This window comes from Photinus pyralis, unplaced genomic scaffold (genome assembly GCF_008802855.1).
Source record: "Photinus pyralis isolate 1611_PpyrPB1 unplaced genomic scaffold, Ppyr1.3 Ppyr1.4_LG2, whole genome shotgun sequence".
Classification (NCBI taxonomy): Eukaryota; Metazoa; Arthropoda; class Insecta; order Coleoptera; family Lampyridae; genus Photinus; species Photinus pyralis.
The window spans coordinates 35630084-35656149 of NW_022170403.1; the positions used below are offsets into that span (position 1 = coordinate 35630084).

The window sequence follows — 26066 nt, forward strand, 5'->3', positions numbered from 1 at the left end:
ATATATATATTTTCATCTTCTAATAACCATGATGCCTCCATTTTTGTAAATAGAGCCACAAATGTTATTAGAAATAATGGCGGAGGTATCTCCTACAGTAATATTATTTTCCACAAGCTACTTTAGAAGTGATTACTATTTATCTCGCTATTTATATTTCTCATAGTAAATGAATTGCACATCTGCTTTTCCAAGCGTGCATTAAACGTAGGTACTCATTACACATTTAAACTTTTCGTAGTGCTGTTTGCGTACCTACGAATTGTTTTCATTGCACACTTCCTTGATCATAGTGTACTTTGTAGCAGTATAAAACAAACGCAACTGTTGAATGTAACAAATTCCTTGAATTTAATTGATTTGTCGACTACAACTTGAAAGTTAGTTAGAACTCTATTAATATGAAGCAAGCAAATACGAGTAAATGGCTACTTTACAATTTTAGAGAAATATCAAACTCAAATTGCGATCTAGAGATAGGAACGGTTAAGTTTGTGATTTTGCTTTCACTGACGGTTCGTGGAAAGTCAATTTTCATCACACAACATGTCCATTAATAATCCAGCAAGCTGTTTACTGAAACGTTTAATGGAAATCTTTGATGGCAGCACCCTCGCCGTGTCAATTGTAGTCCGCCATGCGAGGGACCGGGGTTTAAGGTAAATAAATGTTTATTCAGCAAGTCGACACGTTTCGTAATGAGAAAATTTAATTATATCCATAGTATGCATACATGCGGCGCTCTGTTTGTAAGTGAATGTGGTTTACCGTCCTAAATACCCTTGGCTTTTAGACTATTCTCGTAAGTGTTCAAATCGCAATCAAGTGTACCGAAATAATTGCTTTATTCATGCTCACTAAAGTAACGTTATTGAATAGATAAACATGTGCTTTAATATTAAATGTAGAGCAATGCATTGGTTGGCAAAATCGACAAGCGAAAAGTGTCAGTAACAGACGAGCTGCTAAAACGTCTTTTGTCCATTGGGAATTCTGCAATTACTTAGCAACGTTTTTCTTGAAGACCCTAATGCGATATTCAATTTTCCAAGATTGCTATAAAGGGAAAGAGACTATTGGAAAAAAATTGGATTTCGACGATTATTTAAACACTTTCATTTCTTAGTAATTATCTTTTTTTGCATAGTTATCAAATTACCGAAATTTTACGAAAAGTCGTATGGAAAGTGTTACTTTAATCACGATTTGTACCTACTATGAGTTTCCATGGAGTTTAGTCCTATGAACAGTAGCATCAATTTTTGAGTGAGAGTAAATTGCGAATGTCTATGATATTATTCAATTATGTGTTATTAAGGATCACTATACAAAAAATTTCGTGTACAATACAATTTGAAAGTGTATTTTTTTCATGAATTTGCTTGATTAACCTGCTCATTAATCGAAGTGCAAATTCATGAAAAAAAGTATCACTTTCAAAACTAGTTGTACAAATAACTATTACGGAATCGTATATCCATTTCCATACGAGAAAATCGTTTTTGTTTTATAAGGTTACGAAATTTACTTCCTAATCCGAGTAAACAAACTGAGTTATTTACGAGCTAACTTTATAATTATTGCCTACATATTATATATAAGAAAGTCACTAGGTATAAACTTTCACTTTTATTATAAAATACGGCAACTACTTTATCAAGTTGCGTAGCGCTGTTTTAAGGTACCTACATCAAAAAAGCAATATAATACAAGTATATTCAAACACGACCGTTATAGAAGTTGCAAACTTCATTTTATTGTCAACTCTAATGTGTATTACAAAAAATCGAAGTACATCATTTTCATTTAAATTGTTTGCACGAAAATTTTATAGGATATTGTTCGAAAGAACCGATTATCTTGCTGAAAAACGAATGGAAATTGTGCTAGCAAGGCAATGCAACACGAACATTTATATGACAAATGAGCACTTCCAATAAGAAATAGAGGAAAAGAGGAAGCAAAAATAATAAGCGACAGGATGAAACGTTTCCTTGAAAGTTGCGCATTATTACCGGTCGCAACACTGCCATAATTTAACATAATGCTCTGCTCTCAATGTAGCAAATTCCGGTATCAATAGGCTGCGTTGTACATTGTGATTTAGTAGGGCCTTCTTCTTTGTAATGATACACATTATGACGTTACTTTTCTTATTATGTCTTTTTCCACATAAATATTCAAATGACTATCCCGTAGCAGTAACAATCAAGACGCACAATAAGAACGTAACAAACGATCCATAACCGACACTCTGTGCGCCTTTTTTTGTCATTTTGCTCTGATACGCGAAAACAAATTTTAAATAGCAAAAAAGATATCATTACTTACCCAGATTTAGAGAGACGTCTCTGTTTTTCACTGTTAGTGCTATAATAAACAGAAAATTAAATTCTATATAGAGCCTCAAACCTGCCAGAAAAATGCCTACCCAACTAACATAATTGGTGTATAATTTAGAACGTTCTGTACAGTGTACACTGAATTTATTACTTTCGACGGCTCCATTTGTGCACTAAAAATGCGACACTCATTTTTTTGTGATATTAGGTAGGTATAACGATTTTTCCCTATCGCCGGGTCGGTAGTTTCTGAAATACGTGTACCTACGTCAAGGATTCAGGTGTATTTCGCATTTATAGCACGGTGAGTAGGTGTTTGATTCATAGGAACGATCCATGTTTTATAACTGGGAACAGAGTATGATATCCTTACATGTTATTAATCGGCAGAGCAAAGCGATCCAAGGTTGATAGGGGAGTCGATGGTATCCGTTTGTCTGGGAACACGATAACTGTCAAACGCTTCGACCGATTTAGTTCAAACTTTGCACAGTTTACCTATACGCCACAAGTAATAAGCCTATTGAAAATGATTCAAATCCAATGACCCCTTGGAGTCACGCTTCTTGGTCTCTGCCAATCCCGACTTTGTGGTTCAATGCTAGAGCGTTGGGCTATAAAGTCGGTTGGGTGTTCGAACCTGGACTGAGGTAAGAATTTTTCATCTGTGACAGAGATGGGAATCTCCTTAACCAGTTTCGAGCATTCTGCCGGCTACTCCGAATTAGGTTTTCCTGCAGTTTTCCTAATTCGTAAGGTAAATACCGGAGTAGTATAGAACAACTTAAGGCCTTCTGCAGAGGCACCTCTAAAAAGCATTATGCGGGTCACTATGTGATTGGACACAAGCCTGTTGAGAGCCCAAACAAGAGAGGGATAATAAATAAATAAATAAATAAATGAACGCTTGAACCTATTCGGTTCAAACTCTGCAAATTTGACAAATCCAATAACTCCGTAGGGTCACACTGAGGTGTTCTGTCGCTTTTTTAGATCAGCTTTAGGGGTTTTTTTCATTGAACATATGACCATCGAGGGACGTATTTGAAGAGGATTTTCATGTGTTTTCCTACTTACTACACACATTTTTTTCATATCTTCAAAACGGTAAACCCGAATGTTAATTTATTTACACCATAGGGTACCAACTTTGGTGCTTCATGGTTTGCACAAAATACGATGATATTCAGTCCTGTGATGTATCACTGACGTTAAATTTAACGCGCAAACTATCTGTCAAAAATGTCATTTTCCCTAAACTAAGGGCGGAATTCATAGATATTACTTAAGTTAGATTTACACTTTACTAATTGTACACTTATGGCCGTTTGCACCGACAAATTTAAGCAGAGCTTAGCTTAAGCGTCGCTTAAAATCCATGGTAACTATTGTCTCAATAATCGTTGCCATGGATTTTAAGCTATGCTTAAGCTAAGCTCCGCTTAAATTTGTCGGTGCAAATGGCCATTAGTGTAGTTTAAGTGGAACTTATATTTACTGCTAGTATTCCTATTTCGCGCTAATGTTATGCGTCACTTTTCCAAATATTTCTTTGAATACCAAAATGCTGCTATGTACACGTTAAGTAGGAGTAAAGTATTAAGTAGGGAACACATGATCGAACATCACGACAAACATGTATACGCGTACTGGTTCGTTAAACATCAACGCGTGTGTGTTGGACCGAAATACGCTATACTAACATTTTATTTGTAAAAAAAGAAAATATTTGTTCCGTGAGTGCTCGTGTATTAAAAAGAGCATTTGGTCGCAATTTTGGAGATTTAAGAAAAGAGGAAGTAAAATTTTTAACATTATTTCCATATTAGTACCAAATCCTTTGACGATCTTTCTCACTCACCGTCAATTTCCCACCGTTTAAGCTAGGGAAAATTGAAACGAAATTTGAAATTTTCACTTTTTCGGTGGCATCTCAGTTATTTTCAAGGATTATTCAAAATTTGCAAATGCATTTTTTTGGTCACAAAAAGGGACAACTTTGCCTACGTGTGTTACGTCGGATGTCAAAATGCTGTTCTCGTTTGCACATTCTCTTCTTTTGTTAATCGTTTCAAAGGCATTACGTCATTTTTACAAAATTGATTGTTATGTTTACACCCGTACAGAGCAATTATAACATTATTCAAGAATGTTGTAAGTATTTTAATGTGATCGGGACTGATGAGCATGATATATTAGCTTATTTATAAAATAAATAGGAAATATACACTTGTGATGGCAGAATCAACAATATTATGGTGGTACGGTGTACAAGTAATAATATAATAAATAATAATATTATAAAAAGTGGAGTTGCATTATTTAAAAAAAAGTGTTTCGAATTTTGGACAAATGAAATAAGTATATCCCTGCCACCAATACTACACCACGAATATGGAAAGGATAAGAGATCGGTCAAGGTGGGTTGGCCCTTTGCATCGCTTTGCCGAAAAAGGTCAAGTAAGTACTGTAGTATTTATGGTAAAGGCATGTCCACATTTGGTCGCACCAAACAACGTTGCGTACACCTACACACAGTACAAGTGCGACGCAATTTTTCCTTTGATGTATTGTCGAAAAATCGATAATTCATAGATCACAACGAACTTCGATCTGCAACTACCCTTATCGGGTTCGCGATGGAGTTCGTTGCGCGGTCCGCAGCCCACACTGGTGCGGCGCGGAACTCGTCGCGGTTCGCGACGGAAAACAAGTTGCACATGTGGACATACCTCTTAACATCCCACCTGCGGTATTTGAAGAGTTGTTCCAAAGCCCTTTTATTGATACCGCACAAGGCACAATGAAAAAAAATAGGAACCTTATTTTCATGTTAGCAGAAACTTTTTCTTTTGCAGAACGTCTCTCGCATATGAAAAGGAGTTTACAAAAGCTTCCTAAAAATGTAGCACAAGTGTTAAGAGTTCTCAAATAGAGACATTGTGCGATTGGAAATTGTACTGCGTATGTAACAATTACCATCTTAAAAGGGCTAGAATCATGAAAACACTTTTCTGGTAGAATTAATTAAAGGCAAAGAGGTGTGATTTATACGGCGGAATTCCTCAAAAATGCCCAAGCTGTCGTCGTGTACCAAACTTACACAACCTCATATAGCAGTTAAGAATATCAATTAAATTCCAGATGTCATCAACTGGCGCAAGTGCGGCAAGCATTACTTTCTCGTTCCTGCACTTTCCACATTTAATGCGTATAAGAGGAAAATTATGTCAGTTAGCAGAAACAAGGGAACTGCTAACTAGTACTAAAAGCCCTGCGTTGGAGTTATATAAATGGCTTATGCGATACGACCACAGCATTGCGTAGAGAGGCAACTCGATCATTTTCCTTAACTTTCTATCAAGTTCATTTATTTTGCTTCTGATAAGGGAACTTCCATAAAAACGATTTTTTTAGAGCGGAGGCGCGATTATCTGCCGCCCTTCTGGAAGCCGACAGCTGGTCTAGTAATTCTATTTATCACCCGATGTTATTTTTTATATTTAGCTATTAATTATAACGGATTGTATTAACATTTGCACTAATTTTATTTCAGTTAGATAATACCCTCATAATATGCACTCCTGCAATTGTGTAACGTTCATATTTACTAGGTAAACGTGCTTTGCAGATCTAATAGATTGATAGAGGTCAATTGTATCGCACAAAGGAAATTTTTGGAAGTTTCGTGTTTAAATGCATTCTGGCATTATGCTTTCATCTCAATTGTTTTAAGTTGTAACAAACTTGAGCAAAGTGTGTGCTTTCTCTTGAGTGTACGGCTGTTGCGTATGCATTAAAACTTTTCCAGTCTATACTAAAAATTTAACAGGTTGAAAACAAGCTAACCTTAATTTTTACACTTGGGAATGTTATTGCTTTTATATTTGCAAGTTACAACACTCGTAGCGCGTTTTGAAGGTATGCGATTCCGGTGTGTGAGTTCCATCGATTAATATGGAAATGAATGGAAGCGGATTATATTGTTCTGCAAAAAGTTTTAATTCCTTTTCATTAAGACTTTCGATTGGCGTCACCAGTTATAACGTGTTGAAAGAAAATGCTTATTATTGATTACACAGTAAAACTGAGGAAATTGACACTAGAGTGATTAATAGCATAATCGAGATAAAATACTTTCATGAGCGCGCAACCGCAAATATCGGAAGTCACAAGTCCGCAACATTGACAGTACATGCAAACCCCGAGCGACTCCGAAGTTTTTGGCATATGCGACTTTTTCTGTTAAATTTGTTGTAAATGAGTTGTAGAGGTTCACCAAAAAATTGTTTCTCGAACCGTTCAATTTCAAATAACTTAACAAACTTTGTTGTATCAATAGTCAATGAGGGGTGAAAAACTTTCCTCAATACGCAGCCGAACCTAAAAATTACGAAAGTAATATCTCTTAGTTTTCTAGATACTCATTTTCTAAATGAGCAAGCAAATTGAATTAATATAAGTGTAATTCCGTTCCCTAAGGTAAACGGTAAACGCAAACTATTAGGGCATAGGTGTCTCCGAAGTTGTAACTGCAACTTACTTCAATTCAAACTTGTACTTTGTGTGCTATAATGGAAATAAAGATTGTGCTGTGTCCAGTTTCCCGCAATTTCAATTTTCCGTTACCAGGTTACAACTTTGTGCTGTTTTTGGAGAATGATGTTCTGAACAATTCACAATTTGGATTTCGACGCCAAAGGTTAACAGCATATGCAATTCTATCACTTACTAATTACAGATGTGACGTCCTGGAGTACGGAGGTTACACGATCGCTTAATTCTGTAATGTTACACGGGCATTTGAATGTATAGGTACTCCATTCACGCCTAGTAGAAAAACTTGTGGGTATGTCGGTATTAATACTGGCGGTTGTTTTTATACACAAATGGGAAAGGAAATTGAATAAAAACTCGTCATTTTGTACGGAAAAAAGACGAAAACATAAAATATTTTAACGCACACAACCAGGCGATGCCAGGGAAACCTTCTGCGGCACAAAAACCCTTTCATAGCCCACACGGACTAAATTAATAAAAACTTCAAATCTTAAGGTTGATATCTGAATAAACCGGAAAACATCTAAATCATCAGTTACACAAATATAATCTTCATCTCCGTCAAACTTCACTTCTCGCTGTGTCATTGTGAAATTAAACTATTTATGGTTTTGACGCCAAAAGGTGCAGTTTGCTATATTCTTTTCTTCATGCCAGACGATAAGCCGTTCATCGTCGTGAAAAAAAAAATATCAAATTACAGTCGAGCTGTACCCCAGGAATCGGTGTTAGGACTGCTACTGTTCATAATATAGATAAACGATTTACCTATTATTGACAACAGAGCAAAGTATATGATATGCTATAGCTATATACTCACGCTACTACGATACTAAACAAAAGCAAAATTGAATCAAACGTAATCAAGGAAAAACTATCCATTCAAAGCTTAGCTAAAGAATGGTTTGAGTGTAACTTGCTGAGCTTGAATAAAAACAAGACTGTTGAAATGATGTTCTCTTCAAGATCCAAGTTAAAATGTCAACTCAATTAAATTTTTAGGAGTGTCTATAGACCCGGCTCTAAAATTGCATTATCCGGTTAACCATTGATGTAAATCTCTTTGCAAAAAAGGTCACATGTAACACATGTACTTATTACAGCTTATTTTGCGCTGTTTCAATCCCATTTCTCATACCCATATGCATATGCATGGGGTCCTACTCCTCATCTAAAGGAAGTCTTTTCTGTGCAAACACTGTATAATACATATACAATGTGTGCAAAGGAAAGTTATCAGGATTACACAGATGATGTAAGACAAGTTTAAACAGAACTAGGCGTTTTGACAGTTCCATCATTCTATATTTGGTCCTGCTGAGTTTTTACATGATGCTTCATTGTAAAAACTAAGACAACAATTCTTCCCACCATTAGTACGGGACCAGAATTTGCAATCAAATTAAAATAAATTATTGCCGACTTTCCTTAACAAGTAATTGTGCAAATTACAATGGACCACTATTTTGTACTCGCATGTTCGATAGTGTAAAGAATGCAGGAATTCAAAGGTTTAAAAAAATAATAAAGCGTTTTTTAATTTCAAAGGCTTTTTACACCATAGAGGAATTTTCAAACTGTAAATTTCTACTGAATCCAAATCTGAAATTAAAACAAGTTGTAAATCACCATTATGCATGATGAAAGCGCATTTTTGATAATACCGATCAGTATTTTATTAGCGAAGTTTAAAATTATCTATCTCATGAGCAATCTAACTCAAAATAGACTAGAGCCTACACATTCTACACTATAGCAGAAAGCTTTTAGTGAAAATTTGAAGTCTCTAGCTATTGTAATTGCTGAGATCTCAGCCGGACAGCCAGCCAGCCATAACGAATATAGGTAATAGCGTATTTTTTTCAAAAATGCGCTAAAAACAAAATATCATTGCATGATAATGATACTGATCAAAATACGACATTTTGTTGTTTTGTAGATCCAAGGGCCCGTTTCCTCATGTTACTCGATCATTAATTGATAACTCCCTATTTTACATCATGATACTGTTGTAGTATCATGATTTTACATTAAATATGGTAGGCCTTAAACCCTTACCTAATTTTCGAATATCGGTACTATGTACGAAAACTAAACTTTTTGTGTGTTTGTCTAAATTTAATATCATTTCAGTTACTCTGTGTGCTCGGTGAAAGTTGCAAACCCAACCTTCAAATAAATCGAGAATCGTATCTCTGGTAAGTGTCGCTCATTCATTCATTATACACTTACCTATATTAGAGAAGCAAGAAAATGGCACAAAAAAACTGCATATATAGTTTGAGCGAATTTGTTAAATGTCAAATGTGGTCTTTGTCTCGATTAGTTGTGTAAACTGGTAGTAATTAAATTGTGTTTACAAATTTTATGTTTTATCTGCTGCTTGTTGATTTTAATATACATGGAAAAGAGAATTTTCGATGTATAATCCGCCCGATGTATGGATTAATTATCCTGTTCAATTTAATCCGCTATCAATTCAAAAACAAGTAAAAATCGTAACTGGTTCACAAGGGTAGGTATTTTTTTCGTTAGCATAAATGTACGTACATATGTTCTTTTGTCGTCAATTTCTCAGTTGGAGGTATAATACTTGAACACACCTATGTATAGATGGGTGGACGAATATACTGCTATGCAAACAATGTCAATGTGCGTTGATAGTAATGTTAGTTAAGTTTCTTCTCAAATTATTTAATTATTCTGGTGGGGTCTTTAGGTGTAAACATAAAATGACTATTGCGGTACTAGTTGTATTCAAGTGGTCTGTTTTTCCTTTTTTAAAAAATTTATTCCTAGAATTGGTAAATGTAGGGCAATTTACCGATTATTCTGTTTTAATTTATGAGCACTTTTATTAATTTTGTTAAAAGGATGATTTAATTTATTAGCGATAAGAATGCGTTTTAACGAGCAAAAACGGAGTGTTTTCGTAGAAAAATGTTCTGGGCGATAATAGAAGTTAGCCTAATCATTCATTTAGGTACCTAAAGAGGAACAAGAAATGGATGTGTGACTGGCCGTTGTGTTGCTACGTGTTCGGTAATTGGAGGAATCTTCGAATTTTGGAAAATAGGAGAGTGACTTTAAATAGTGAAATTGGTGTTAGAGGAAGGCCTTTGCCAATTTCGAGACCGGGTTGCTGTTCGTTGAAAGATTAAAAGACGCGCGTTCTGCGCTAATTTTTGTGGCAAGTTGTTCTTGGTTTGTTTCATCGCTCGCCAGTTTAATTCAATGCAATAAAATCACGTTCCTTGTGCCCCGAAGAAGAGAGAAGAAAAAAAGTGTAGTGGGCTAAGATTGTGACTGCGTAAGCTGACTTTGTTATAGTCTACTTTGGTTGGTAGAATTTTGTTATTAATTTGATTTGTGTGTTAGAATAAATTTTATCTGTGTAAATTCATATAAATCGTGTGTTTATGCAAACCCTTTAACGATCCAGATAGATGTCTCATGCTTAATTATGATCACTTTGTTGATTCGTACTCAGAGATTGTTTCAGGTGTTTGCAAAATTTATTTATGCGCAGGAGTATTTCAATTTTATTTTTTTTATATTCCTTAATCCAATTATATGTTAAAAAAAGGACGGACTTTGTTACGTCGTTCGAAATTGATTTAGCACAAGTGCAAACCAAATAGAATGAAAAGGTATACCGACGCTGTAAGTAGAAGTCACGGTGTGAAATAAAGAGGGATGTATGAACTACTCGTCAAGTTGTGAAAAAATGCCCTGATCCATGGCAGAAAGAGACGGAAAGCCTCGACTTTCACTAATGGAGTCTTATGGTGTTTTCTTAAGAAAATCACTTTATGCGCATTTAGTTTAAAACTCAGACCAACCCGAAATAGATAAAAAAAACATTTAGAAGATAAAGAGGACTAAATTCCCAACAAAGATTCCGGGCCTAGTTCCGGGCAAATATTCGTGTTGACGTCTGCGATACCCTTGAATGACTATAAGACGTAAACCATTTAACACAGACACACCCCGAAGTGGCCTCTTTTGTAGAACATTACATTGTGTATCATTTGCGCGTGACGTGACGTGACATTTTTACATCATTTACAAATAATGCATAGCCAGCACAAAATATATTTGAAGTTAAAATGAATGGATGAAAAGTCCGTGTCGAGTGTAGACGCCGGAGAACTCAGCGCATTCAACGGCATTGCGGAACAACATACAGGTGAACATAGATAAATCCTTATTGTTCACAAACGGTTGAAGATAATCATATGCAGTCGCAAAGTTTTTTGAGGTACATTTAGTCCCATTCAATTGTTATCTATACATTTTTTCCTATCTACATACTTACGTGTGCCCTGCAGATTGAAATAAATGCACGCGATCATCATTTTCGTAAGAAATCTCCATAAGACCCCACTAGCGGAAGTGTGATAGAACTATGCTAAAATTGTCTGTCTCACTTACACTGCTTCAACCATAAACTGGATTCACTTTGTGCTTGTATTAAAGATGGAGAGTCCACATTTTATCTTCAAGCGTCAGTTTATCGTATCGTAATATTCCATGTACATGACAGTTTAAGGATATCATTATCATGTGGTTTTTTAAACGCCATTTGTTCATCATCGTATTTAAACCACTCACAGTGGCAGTTGACTTTATATTCTGAAATCTGGACATACCTATTTATAATGTACGTATGACCACAGATATACGTTATTTATGTATATCTGTGGTATGACATTGGTTTCAAATATGTCATCAAAGATGGACATCGCAAATTGTATAAAATAGTATTGTTTCCCAGTTTATGGTTGTCATTGTAGAGCTCATTAAACTTGAGCTCGTGACAATGACAATCATAAACTCCTCATCAATAATATATCATTATAGCAAGTACCATCATTAAATATGGATGGTGTACGTGTCGAGGCCAACGCGTGAAAAATACGTTTGAGCCAAAAGCACGAGTGCGGCGATTACATGTTTCTAACTGTTGACCAAGTTTTGTTGAAAATCTATTACAGTACCGACCACAAAATGGCCCAACTGTGGTAGTGTCCAGATTTATATCGAAGGCTATAAGAGAAGAACGTGATTTCCATTCACTTTCCAATGCAACCCCTACTAATCAATAAACGTTGTCATGTATGTACATTACAATCGTAATACGAAATGCCGTGAAAGTTTAGGCTGGATATTTTTCTGCGATGGGCCTGGGATATATGAACGGATTGGTAGAAGTACATCAAAATGTTACGACAAATAAATAAACAAGCGCTTGGAGTACTAGAAATATAAATGGTTATAATAAAATGTTACAAAATGTCATCAATTACAATCCAAAAATATATACAAACATGAAATATTAATGAACAGTGTGAGAGCAGTAGCTCAATTCTCTGACAAACCACCCGCGGTTGTTATTCTATGTAAATGATCGACCTGCAGGTTGCAAATGAGGCAATAGCAACGCAGGCATATGCCAGGACTTGCAAAAGCATGGCGAAGTATGCAGATTATGTGTACTCAGTCATTAGGCGCACTTGAGCGTTCTGTTTATTTTAGTCCCACCTCAAAAAGAGCGATTTTCTCTGTTCTGATGTACTTTGTAAAATTACTTTTTCATATAATGCCATTTAAAGCTGAACAATATAAAAAAGTCTTCGCTTTAAGCAATTTTAAATATAGTTAGAAAAAAACTCTATTTAAACAGCCACTCTTTTGTGTAATAGAAATATCCACATCTACACAGTGCTGCGAAAAGAAAGATGAGGGGTGGGAGGTTACTTTATTGAGAATTAACTGACGCGCCCACTTATAAACGGTTCCCATTATATTTTTAATTTATAAGTTGAAAGTTACTTTTTTTAGCGCATTTTTGAAAAAAATACACTATTATATTCGTTATTGCTGGCAGGCCGGCTGTCCGCGTTAGATCTCCACAACTACAATAGCTAGAGACTTCAAATTTTCACTAAAAGCTTCCTGCTATAGTGTAGATGTGCAGGCACTAGTCTATTTTGAGTTACATTACTTGTGAGATAGACAATTGAAGAAAATAATTTCGATATGGGTTTCGGAGGTGCTATAATTTTACCGTTAGATAGCGCTACCAGTATAAAAACTTATTATTTACTTTGTGATTTGTTTTACAAAATGAAGACGTACCGTCAATTGAAATTAAATAAAATTAATTATTTAACGCAGCCAAAATTACTCGTGAGATCGATAATTTTAAACTTCGCTAATAAAATACTGACCTGCATTACCAAAAATGCGCTTTAATCATGCATATGCTGATTTACAACTTGTTTTAATATTAACTCTTTGTAGTTTCGAATTGTTTTGAATTTTTTTTGCACTTTTTACGGGGAATATTGAGCGGTATTAACACATGTAAATAAATTATCATTTCGATAAATGCATTTCGTGAACTGTATATATCAATGTTAAAGGGTCATTTTTTCTAAAATAAATTGAAAATCCGAAAATGCATTAAAAATATAATAAAACTTACCGGCATAGTTTGGCTCCCGTGCAAGCTATTAATGGCAGCCTGTGCTTCCTGATGCGAACTGAATTTCACGAAAGCACAACCTATAAACATAAAAAAATGTAATGGTAATTTTTTAACTAATTTAAAGATTTTTTGTAAGCATTTGCAAAATATTTATCACACATTTTTTCGCGAGCTTGCACGAGTTTGACGAGTGTATAATTGGGATAAAAGGATTTTAGCTATAAAACTGATGCGAAGGTTTTTTTGGGAGATATCAGATAATTAAAATTTTGTAAAGGTTTCGGCTTATTTCGAGCAAAGTGCCTGGCATCAATCAATCGGTGAAAATGTGTCCTTACATAATGACGTAGTCATCGTATACATCGATACACCTAAATTCCACTCTTCATGTACACATACTCAACAGCAATACTCAACAGAATATCTTTTCAAGAGACCTTTGTTGCATATTTCTGATTTAAAACTTTGATCCTAATAAATCAAGATCTTGCCGAAGCCTGCTTACAAGATGATCGCATTGTGGACTATCGATTTTAATATATGTACTTATGTAATTTCAGCTATTGTACAGTTTTTCCTAACAATTATTGTTTTATTGTCGTACATTTTGTGTATACCTAAGGAATAAAAAATTAATACTACCAATACTACTGTGAGCGTATTGGAGAGCCATTGCATGTAAAATTAATACTATTGCATTGCTAAAGTGTCGTAGAAGCGTTTTACGGAACAGATGACATTAGCCTCGTTCTTTGCATAGATATAGAAAGAAAATAATATTTTAAACGAAGTTGCCTTAATTAGGTGTTGACTGTAAGTATCTCAATCGTTTCCTTCTACGATTCAGTATTGTGACAAATGGCAAATTTTATAGTTCAAAGATTCTAATATTAGCAGAATTACCCATTTTAAGGCATTTATTAGATTTAACTCGTAGATTGATGTAAAATCTGTAAACCACCATAGAAATAACTTGTACGTGTTGCCTCAGTAATGATACAAAACTGTAGACAAAGACTGAGATACTATCTCAACATTTCTTTTATTGAAACAGGGATTGCTACAGTGGCGTACCTAGAGGGGGGTGGTAGGTGCAGTCCGCACCGGGCAGCACATATTTTGAGGCGGATTTTTATATTTAGTTTTCGTGGTAAAAAACTTGTTAACTTCTTAAGTTTACTATTCGATTTCAACGACGTTTGACATATCGACTGAACGTCAAGTTAGAAGGAGAAAAAATATGAGCGGGGAAAATTCACGAGACGGCGGGGTATCCTTAGAACAAGTACGAAGAGAAATGTTTTTATCTATTGACATAATTATTGCGAGAAAATATTCGTGTATAATACCATGTAATCTACTAAATGAAGAATGTGAATGTCTAGTAAATGATTTTATCGACAATGATAAAGAACAGTTTCATATTGAAAGAAAAAGAATCAAAGTTCTTCTGGCTGTATGTCCACTACAAGAAGAGGCAACCGTTTGAAAAACGGGGCGGAAGGCCCTGTTGATCTACTAAAATTTATTCAACAGTATAGATTGGAAAATATTGTACCCAACATTGTAATTTTGGTAAGAAATTTTCTAACAAATTGCTAGCAGTGTGGCTAGTTGTGAAAGCTAAAGTTAATCAAAATGATCTTTGTTCCAAAATGAGTGATTTAAGACTACAAAACCTTTTAATATTGCCCACAGAACAAATTAATATAAATTTTGAAAACATAATAAAAAAGTTTTCTAATTTACATAATATACATACGTGTAAAATTTGTTTGTTAATCCAAAAGAAAGGAAATTATTTATTTATACATCTAAAGTAACAAATATGTAATGGTAATTTTTTTCTAAATTAAGTATTTGTTTTGCCTCATATGTGGGCAACCCCTGACCTCCGTAAGTTTTCGTGGCCATTAAAAAAAGTATCATGTATTTTTATAAAAGTTGCATTTATAGGCATATTCACTTATGAGGCCTCTTTTATTACTGCGCAATTTAACTAGCGCATCCAATAGTAAACAAGTATACATTTTGCACAAAGAGAAAGCGCATTTTTGTAAACCGAAATAGCTTAGTAAATAGTTTGGTGCATGCTATATTTATAGACGTTTACCTTCTTGATAGATGATTAATGAATAAAGCCGGTGTCTGCCCCATCTCCCTTTATTTTAGTTTGTAGGAACCAATTCATTTCGATGAGACCTTTTATTAGAATACCACGAACCACCACAAGCATGTGTATGTAAAATCTGACACAGAGTGGTTGTCTTATGTAAAAGTTATTTGATGGTCACCTAGCACACCTTCAAGGTATAGGCTACCTATTGCAGGAAATTTCAGAACAGGAAGTGGGTCCGGACTGACGGACGGTTAAGACGCAAACAATAGCACATCTTTTTTTAACTATTAAACAAATGCGCTAAAAAGTTCCCCACCTATACTTTGTCTCAATAACAATTATTTGTTCATGCTTATTAATTTATAAAAACCACCCTTTACTGTCTTAAAAATTGGAGACCGCAAAATTTCTAGGTACGCCACTGGAAAGATAAACACCTAACCTTTCAACTGCTTTTACACGGGGATACTGTATACCACATACTGTGTTCGAGATACAGTCTATCGTTAGAATGTCTGTCAAATACACGTCGCAGACTTAGGCATGCGAAACTTCTCTTTCGCAGGGAAGTACCTTTTCGGCCATGCAGTGGCTGGCTAATGAAAAACTCTCCTCATGTAAACAGTCCCAATGAACCAATAGCCTATCAGTCCCCCAAGATTGTCAAATCGCGTAGCCGAGACCTTTTGTCAACGATAATGTATGCGTGTGTGAACGGCTCCATAAGACGCAGTGTTTCAGGTGTATCCGAGATACCGGTATCCGGGTGTATCCCCGTGTAAAAGCGGTCTTAAATTGATTAGCACAAAACGTACAGTGTTTCTCTACAATCGAGTGCTAATTTCTAGTGGGTTGCTTTTTTCTCTACAGGAATGTATTAAACTTTCTACTTCTACTAATTAGCAAATACGTCAACAAATAGACAACATCTTCACATTAAACTTACAGAAACTCATATTCCTGAAGAAGGCAGCATGATCCTTCTGAAATGGGTTTTTGATCATTAAACTAACAGAAAACTTTGAAATTAGAATTTTGATGACATATGCAATTTTAAGATGTATAAAACACTGGGCAACTGTTCTGTGCAAGTCAACCGAGACACTACAAATTTAAAACACATTGTATACATAGAAAGAAACACTAGCAATTTCGTTTATGAACTCCAAAGGGCACGCAATACCAATCACTAAATATCAATATCTATGGAATAGATGGCGTGTTAACTTATTATTGAGTGTTATTATTGTTGCCAAATCGGATCCGATTGGAAGTTTAAAAGGGGCGAACGTAATATTTACTCTTCGAGAAATTTCGACATCACGTGTTACGAGTATTGTAACCGAATCGTGCGTAATACTTGGATACAAGCATTATCCGCTTACCACACTGAAAGTTCGCAAAACTCTATTTACACAAGCTTGATCTCCAGAGTTGCAATTAATTGGCGATTTTCGTTTTCACGGAACAAAGGACTGATTTGGTTTTATAAATTAACCCAAGCAATTTCAAACGGTATAGCTCTGCGCGAGTGTTTTTTAATAAGAGAGTTAACTATTAAGAACTTGATGAATATTAATGACGGCATAGAATTGAGAAAACTGTATAATTTTATTTTTTAAACGAAATTTTAATACGCCAAGAAGAGTCCTGAAATTATTTTTCGAATAACCACAAAAATACATTCCTCACACTTTGTTATCATATGATTTGATATTACGATTATTACCATAGATATTCAAGTTTCTTGGCTTTTCCGCCCACGCTTACGCATTTTAAATATTAAAAGAAAACGTCGCCCTAATACTAATAACAATAATTAATATTTTCGTGTTGTTGAATTTAATTTGTTTAATGAAGACGTGACTAATGCAAATTTTATTCGTTAAATTAGAAGGAGTCAAAGTCAACCCAATTAGCTAATAACATTTTCCGCATTAACTCAAATCTCTAATTAACGTTACTTTTTAATTTTGAGGAAAATATTAAAAAGCTTTACAAATTCTACACCTAAAATGATATAAACTTGTAGTACTACCGCGCGAAAATTTAATTCGAGCTAAAAATTAGATATAGCAACCCTCGGTACGCCAAAAACACCCTAATTTGCATTCGAAAATCCTCACTTCAACCCTATACGCTCCAGGTTAGAAGTATACTATTTACCAGTCATATCGAATGCTTATTTCTCGAGGGGTTGTACCAGTGCCGAAGGCACGCACTTTGTTCTCAAATCCTAATTACTATAGGGTGAAGGTGTAACGCGCTATTTAGGTTTCGTATAGTGTGTAGAGGTTTCTACTCTTCAATTTACAACAATAATATTCTCGTAGATATTTATATAATGAAGCGTGCCGCACCATTTCAAAGCGTTAGTTAGGTTTATAACGATATAGAGAAGTGAATTGTAAATAAACATTCTACAATTATTATACTACAGAAAATATCGGGAAGTTTATCACTGAATAACAATGGGAATTACTACAGCTTCTGATTATCATTCTTCTCAATATTTTCGAAGTTTTCTGTTTCCAAAATCACCCTACCCCATTTTTGCGGCTTCAATCTCAACTCGTAATACCGAGCAAGATTGGCATATACGATCAATAATCGCTGGCTTGCGTTTGAGTGATGGCACAAGATGGATTCAAGGGAGATAAGTAGAAGTAAAAAGGGTAGGATGTGTATGTTTACCTTATCTACTATTAGTATAAAAATGATACTTTAAACTTAACAAATACCAAAGTATTCTTCACGAAACATTTGGTTGAAAGATCTTGCCAAATAGTTAATAAATTATAGATAGATTCGGTATTCTTCCAACACCAGAAAAACGATCAACTTTTTAAGTTTAAACAGTCGATTATCAGTTTCTATAAATAATTGGGGTTTTTGATTAAGTGATGGACAGTCGACAATGAAGTAGGTAATGGTTTTTTTTCCATAATTAGTAATCAAATAATCGATGTTTCGATAAGGGATTATTCGATTATTTAATAATCGCGAACCAATCGAAGATTTAGAGTTCAGTGGTAGGTATTAGTGCTGTTTGGGATTTGAACATGAAATGTTTCTCCTCAAAAGTGAAGGACGTTCATTATGTACGAATGCAGAAATTCAAGGTAATACTGAAAAGGCGGGCTTCTGTAAAGGGACAGCACTGGTACTTGGTAGTGGTAGTTCAGTATAATATTTCGATTTCGATGAAGTTTTGCGTAAGTGGGAGGACACGCCTGTGAGATTTTGGGAGGAAAAAGTGAAAGCGGCACTTGACTTGGTTTTTGAGTTTACATAGGTGATGTACTGTATCATTTGTTCTTTAGATTATTACATTCGAGGTAATTATACATGATTGCGTTGCAGCCGGTTTTCACTTTGTGACTACTATTATCTCGTATTTTAGATACAGGATACAGCATGTCCCTAGAGAGGTATCCTAAATATATTGCAGGAGAGATGTGCACAATTTAAAGTAGACAAGCTTTTACATTTGCAATTTTTTGTGGCTAGCTGACTTGGTTTTAATTTGACGCATAACTTCATACATGATCCGCAGTATTAGGTTTTGTTTTGCAGAATACACTAAACGGTATGTTATGGCATATTAATATTATTGAAGATTAACCAAAGTGGAGTAGAAGAAGTAATTGTAACATTCCCTTAAAAATGGTTATGGTAAACTATATCGCAAGACGAAAGTTGTTAAAACTTATATTTTTTATTTCTTTGGGCTATATTTTTCGACTTTACGTCATCATCAGGTAGCTGGAACGCATAACTTGTGATGAATGAGTGATATCAAAGATGAAAATGATCGTACCGTCAATTAGTTATGCTTGCATTGCACAATATTTTAAATAAGTCAGGTCAGGTACTTTAGCAATAATAATAATAATAATAATATATATAGACTGCATACTTGTAACAAAAAAATATACATTTGCAGAAGTCACACAATATTGTTGAAATCTAAATCTTCTAAATTTTCAAATTCTGCTACGTTATAAAATGCATGTTTAATTAATACACATTTAAGAATTTTCCTAAGGCTTAGGATTGATAATTTTCTTATACTTACAGGTAATTTATTAAAAAGTATGACAGAAGTGTTTTGAAAACTCATTATAATAAATAATAATATAATAATAATAATATATTAGATTAAAAGGAGACACACCAGTTAATCAAGTCAGTCATAGAGCTTGCAATGAGTAACATATTCTTCTAGTGAATACGGGGTACAATCAATGAGCAAACGTCTCACAGCTTTTTTAAATAAATGATACGATGTAATCGTTTTGATGTTAGAGGGTAAAACATTGAATAAAGTAGTACCTTTATATAGAACACCTTTTTGATATAAGGCACTACTATGTTTTTGAACCTTAAGTAAACAGTTTCGTAAAGGGTATTTATGATTTGCAACGTCTGTTGTAAAGTAGCATCGATTACAGTATACGAAGCAGAGGATTGTATACACATAAATACCATACAAGGTCAGCATACCTTGTTCTTTGAAAATTGGTTTGCAACTGTCTCGGTACATTGCATTGTATATAATTCTAATCGCTCTTTTTTGTAATAAAAATATTCTGGCTAACCGATTGATTCCACTACCTCCCCAGAACATAATTCCGTATTTAAGAGTGGAATAAAAATATCCATAGTACATATTTTTTAGTATGTCTGTGCTACAATGCGATGAAGCTACTTTGAGTGCATAACATAGTTTAGATAACTTAGAACAAAGGAAGTCGATCTGTGTAGACCAATTTAACAATTGATCAAAATACAAACCTAATAATTTGCAATTATCAGTTGCGTTGACAAGTAACTCGTTAAGCGGTAGTGCCTCTATGGAACCGATTTTAGAACGTAGAGATCGAAACAGTATAAAAGCTGTTTTCTCTTTATTGACCTTAAGTCCGTTTAATTCTGCCCAGTCTAAAATTGTTTTGTATAATGCACATAGTTTATGTCTAATATGTTCTATAGTAGTACCTGTAACTAGGAAGTTAGAGTCGTCAGCATAAGATACAATGGTGGTGTTGTTATCAACCTTTTGAACATAATTATGAAGGTCATTTATGAAAATTAAAAACAAGGTGGGACCAAGTATAGAACCTTGTGGTACCCCACTGTTGATAGGAGATTCATCTGAATATATTTGCACACATTCTTTGGTATGCACAACCTTTTGAGACCTACATGACAAATACGAAGCATACCAGTTTATAGATACACCTCGTATACCATAATTATAAAGTTTCGACAGCAGCAAGTCGTGATTTACGTTATCAAAGGCTTTACTAAGATCAACGAAGAGCCCGGCTGCTAGCCGACCTTCATCTAAAGCTCTCAAAACGGTGTCAGTAAAAATTACAAAAGCTGTGTCTACTGAGCGACCTTTAAGGTATGCATGTTGGCTAGTCGCGAACAATTTATATTTGTTAAAGAAATTGATTAACTTCTCGTTCATTGAGCGCTCTAAAACCTTAGAAAGAGCAGATAATAAACTAATCGGTCGATAATTTCCCAACGTGTTTGGATCTCCCTTTTTAAAGAGTGGCACTACAGTAGCCTTTTTATTTATTTTTTATTATATGTTTTGTGTAGCCTACAGTATTTCACATAAACTTCTGTGGACGAACGTGTGTTGTGGGAGTGTATGTCAGATCTTAAGGAATAATTGTCCAATTGAGATCTGGCATACAAGATGCAATTTAAAATATATATATAGAAGGAACAGTTAGTGCTCTTAGTTGGATAAACATGTCCCTGCAATCTTCTCTGTAATCCAAGTTGCCAACGATTCTGATTGCCTTCCGTTGTAGTGCAAAAATCCTATTTGAATGTGAGCAATTCCCCCATACAATGTTGCAGTACATTAACTGTGATTGTATTAATGCAAAATATGCGACCCTTAAGACACGAACAGAGATGTTGTCAGATAACCTTCGTAATGCAGAGTTATGGCCAAAACTACCTCAGATATTTTGTTTTTTAGCTTCGAGCTCTACGAGTATATTAGAAGTTTCCTCCAACCAGAAGGTGATGTACATTTCAAAATAACGTCTATGGTAATGCAAAACTCAATTTTTCTTCAGCAACTTTGGTGGACTGGAGGAAATAACTTATCTTTCTTCAGTAAAGAAATTGTCTTTTTTTCTTATGCACTATCGCTCGGATTCGCGTCAATTTCACTTCATTCCTATAGTTTTTGATAATTACTTTAACCGCAATTTTGTGTTAAAAGGGTGCGATTCAGCAAATCCTGTACAGCTAATAAGATTAGGAGTGAGCGATTTCGCTTACGAAAGAAAAACAGCTGCACTCAATCAGCAATTGACTTCAAATATCCAAAGTTCAGATTCGAATTTGGTGGTAGAAACATAGGGAATGGTCACTGTTCCATTCTGCTAGATGCAGTCAAGTCACTGACCATCCTGGATGGAAGGGATACCTTACTACCCAATTTGTGGTAGGAAGGAACTACCGCATCCTTTTGGATGATGATGGTAATATATCCAAAATTAATCAACCACTAGAGAAATCCGGTTTAGTGAGCATGAAGAAGAAAAGGAAGAATCTGAGGTGGTAGTAGGGATGCACCTGTAGACTGCTCCACGTATTATCACAAACTCCATATACCCAAGATAAACATTAAGTTAAAGGGCCAGTAGATACATTTCCACCAAAGGCTTGATGCGAGTTATACGATTAGGCAAAATCGTTTATGCCGATATGCCTAACCCATTTATTTTTCAAAAGTAATAGAGATGTTGATCGTACTGCATTTTATGGATAATGTGTTGATCTGGAGGCCTCTAAGTATGAAGCAATAGCTATGTTAGTGACTTTAGTAGCACAACCACTCACTCGCAAGGAAATTGTACTGGCTGCCTCCTTAGATGTTGAACAGTCAATTTCTAAAATTGTAAAAATAAGAAGGATATAATACAGGGTGCGCTAATGAGAACACTGTGATCAACTGGCATGTGGAATTGCACATGTGGGTGGGGATGAAAAAACAGTCATTTTAAAGGAAATAGCAAGAGACATACGGGGAAAATATTTCTCACCAGAGACAAGTCAAGGCTCTACTAGAGGTAACCTCCAGGTGAAGGGCTGAAGGCCTGCCGAAACTCGGTAGGAATAACCTATAGTCCTATACCTATTGACAGGTCCATTAACGGGGCAATGCAGAATGAAAAAACACCTGCACAAAATTGGCCTTAAAGTAGGGAGTTCAAAGAGGAAGAAAAAGGTACAGGTTCCTTGGGGGAAGGAAGATCTTGACCATTTTTAAGACACAAATATCTCAAGGGAGTGAGAATACAATAGGGTTTAAGCCCGTCGTACAGGGGTTAAGCCTAGGATCCCACCTCTAAGTCTAAATAATAATAAATAATAAGCTCGAAGGTTATTATTTATTATTGTCCATTATTATTATTATTATCCATCACTGCCTACAAAAGGAGGATTAAATTTGATCAACGAATAGATCAATAGTTTCTACAATCGTTGGGATGAATCTAGGTTGAAGAAGGTCCGTTCAGCGCATTAGAACAAGTGTATTTTCACGTGTAGGGAGATAGGGAGGTTAGTAGTATTGATAGAATTTAAACAGTTATAAAGAGATCTCATATGTACGTAAGAAAGTCCGACTCTTTGTGGAGAGATTTGTTAAATATTTCATATCTAGTAAATTGCTTTATTCGACAGCTTGATGTGATGACGGTCGTTTATGCAAGGGGGTGCGTCAAAGTTGCATTATAATAAGTCGTATAGCTTTCCGTATAAACTGCAGAATATACACGAATAACCCTTATATTTATGGAATTTATCTTCTTTTCGGTTGCACAAGATTCCCCGTACGTTTTACCTCTATTAAATATTTAAGGTCCAGGTCTCTATGCAAAGGTATGGGTATTATGCAAATCTACTCGTAAAATGTTTTAATTAACTTCCACGTGTTTACGCTACACTAAAATATTGTATCTATAGCAACTATATAATAATTAAGGGAGGTGCAAGTTCAAAAGTTATGTAGAGAGAGTAGTCGACATTACCCATGTTGCTACCTTACGTTGTTTCTTCGAGGATACCTACTCTCGAGAACAACGTAATTTACTTTAATTAAGGGTGGTCTGGAGTTTGAATCGATTATGATATTAATTTTGTCCGTTCTTTTTGAGATTGGACAACAAAATTAAAACTCAGTTTAGGTGTATTTTGGCCAGAATAATTGCGCGTCTCGCTTGCGGATCCACTTTTATTCAAATGCGGTACCTACTTCGTTTGTTACCTTGCCTGCTTTTCTAATTTTGTGTAGCTTTGATGAAAATCGTTGATAAAAATGTTGCTGGGAGAAAATGCGAAAAGAGGAAGTCTGAATTATTTGGGTTCATAACGATTCCATCAAAGAGTTTGAGTACATCATTACAGGGAATAGGTTCGCAAGCGTTCTTTCCGTTGCTCAATTTCCCATTACTATGGGCCCATATCTTTAAATAAAAATGATTTTAATACGAATAGAATACCGGTTATGTACCTTTTAGAAGGTGGTATGCGTCGCTTATAATCACGTTTTACGATGTAAAATGGGCTTGCGTTTATAGCATCATATGTACACATAAATATAAAGGTATTCAATAGGTACTTTATTCGCGTTTGATCATAAAGGTGTTGTTGCTCATGCATGTGCAATGTTCTCATGTTAATGGTTAACTATTTTGGATTCATTTATAAACAAAGCAACATTTTTTGTATTATACCCAAATTATATTTATTTCCCGTCATTAAAGTTCACTGTTGCAGAAAGCTCTCTATCGAGTGTAAAAACAAGAAGAAAAATATAACTTTATAGTGATTGGCAGTTGGTGACCTATTGTCATACTTTTAAAATTAAAATTGAAACGCATGAGCTACCTATATAATTGTTTTACAAATTTTGAAGAAAAGGGAATCGAACAAAGTAGAAGAAAGACTCGGGTGGAATTTAAATACTGTGTCAAGTACATTGTACTGGGAATGGGCAAATATGTAATTACGTGTACAAGTATAACGAAAAATGTCGCTCAAGTAACTCGAACTTTAAAATATCGAGATTGTCAGTAACGAAGCGACTGGGAATTCTGGGAACACGCACGGGGCACTGAGTCTAGAACTTTTAAATTTGGAATGTTTCTTGTCCCGGGGGTAACAAACAGAACTACGAAAAGGTTCTCACACGGCCGTCGAAGTATTTCTTGTGCTCAACTAAAAGTTGGATTTCTTCGAGACATTTCTTGATAGATATTTTTAGTGCATGTGACTAACATGATTTACCTCTCTTTTCAACAATTTTGGTGAAAAGGTCGGCGAACAATTAGGTATGTTTGATATAATAACATTCAAGTGTATCAATGGCAAAACCTTAAGAATTTACTCTTTTATAACAACGACTGTATTTTATATGCAAATGTATATAATTCAGATAAAAACGTATGTACATACTAAAAGTACCTTTTTAATGGGGTGTGAACACAAGATACTAATATTAAATAAATTAAACAAGTATAGCAAACGAGTCCCTTGGTATTGCGGATTATACGGCTAAAGCTATGCTCATTTTGAATTACATGCAATCAGGTTCATAATTAACGGTAATGTCAAAAGGGCTTTCCTTATTTTTTAGCCTACATTACCAATTCACGAACTCCGATCTACAAATTTGATAATGAATCCAAAATTTCATCGTAATCGGTCTATTCGTTTTCGAGATATGCTAATGGACAGACGGACAGACCGACAACGGACAGACGCCAGACGGATAGATACAGCAAAATTATGAACTCGCTAGGAGCTCATTAAACCATTTGTAAAGGTTGTTAAACTTTTAATTATAGTTTTTTATCTGTTTTGTCTGTTTGTTACGACTGTTTTTCATTTATGAAATTAAGTATTGATATACAGAGTCTGTTAAACATAGAAACAAACTCTCGCGCTCAAATCGTTTGAGATATATACATGAAAATTCGAACGCTTCCATTTGAATTTATTTCACATATTTTGAGGTTAAAAAACTTTTTTGGCCCATGGTTTTTGAGTACGGCCACCATTTTGAGGTTTTTTAAATGGCATAGGTTATGTGACGCGCCATTAGAAACCTTATATTTTTCTCTTTCTTACTACCTTAGTCATGAATAGTGTTAAATTAGAAAATAATGAAAAAAAACGGGTGGATATTTAACGCACTTTTATTGCAAAGTATCTGAATTATGGTACTACAGTGCGTTCGCACCTCCAGATGCAGTATGGGGTCTTATGGACTAAGTGCCCCTCTTACTCATTTGCGTAATTCTTTCATGACGCTATCCTTGTTCCTCACCGCAATCCGCAATGATGCCAAACTGACATATGATTGAATTGAATTATTACAATAAACATAATCTCATTGTGCTGTCATTGTCACGTTTGGCAAGCATGTACTGTATGTCCATAAGCACCATACTGCATTTGGAGGGCGTATCTGGCAGCGCTGCTTGAAGTAGTTAGTACTGTAATAAAA

General features: G+C 35.0%; 1 protein-coding gene across 5 annotated transcripts in view; it reads right to left on the reverse strand.

Moving 5' to 3' along the window:
• LOC116162985 (CUGBP Elav-like family member 4) overlaps positions 1 to 26066 on the reverse strand; it is a gene marked incomplete at its 5' end in the record, with an annotated part of 86332 nt that overhangs the window by 57221 nt on the left and 3045 nt on the right. For 4 of the 5 annotated variants that reach the window (XM_031476793.1, XM_031476794.1, XM_031476792.1 and 1 more), the window contains 1 exon segment: positions 13393 to 13472. In XM_031476793.1, coding sequence (XP_031332653.1) covers positions 13393 to 13472 — 80 coding nt within the window. 5 annotated transcript variants of the gene reach the window in all.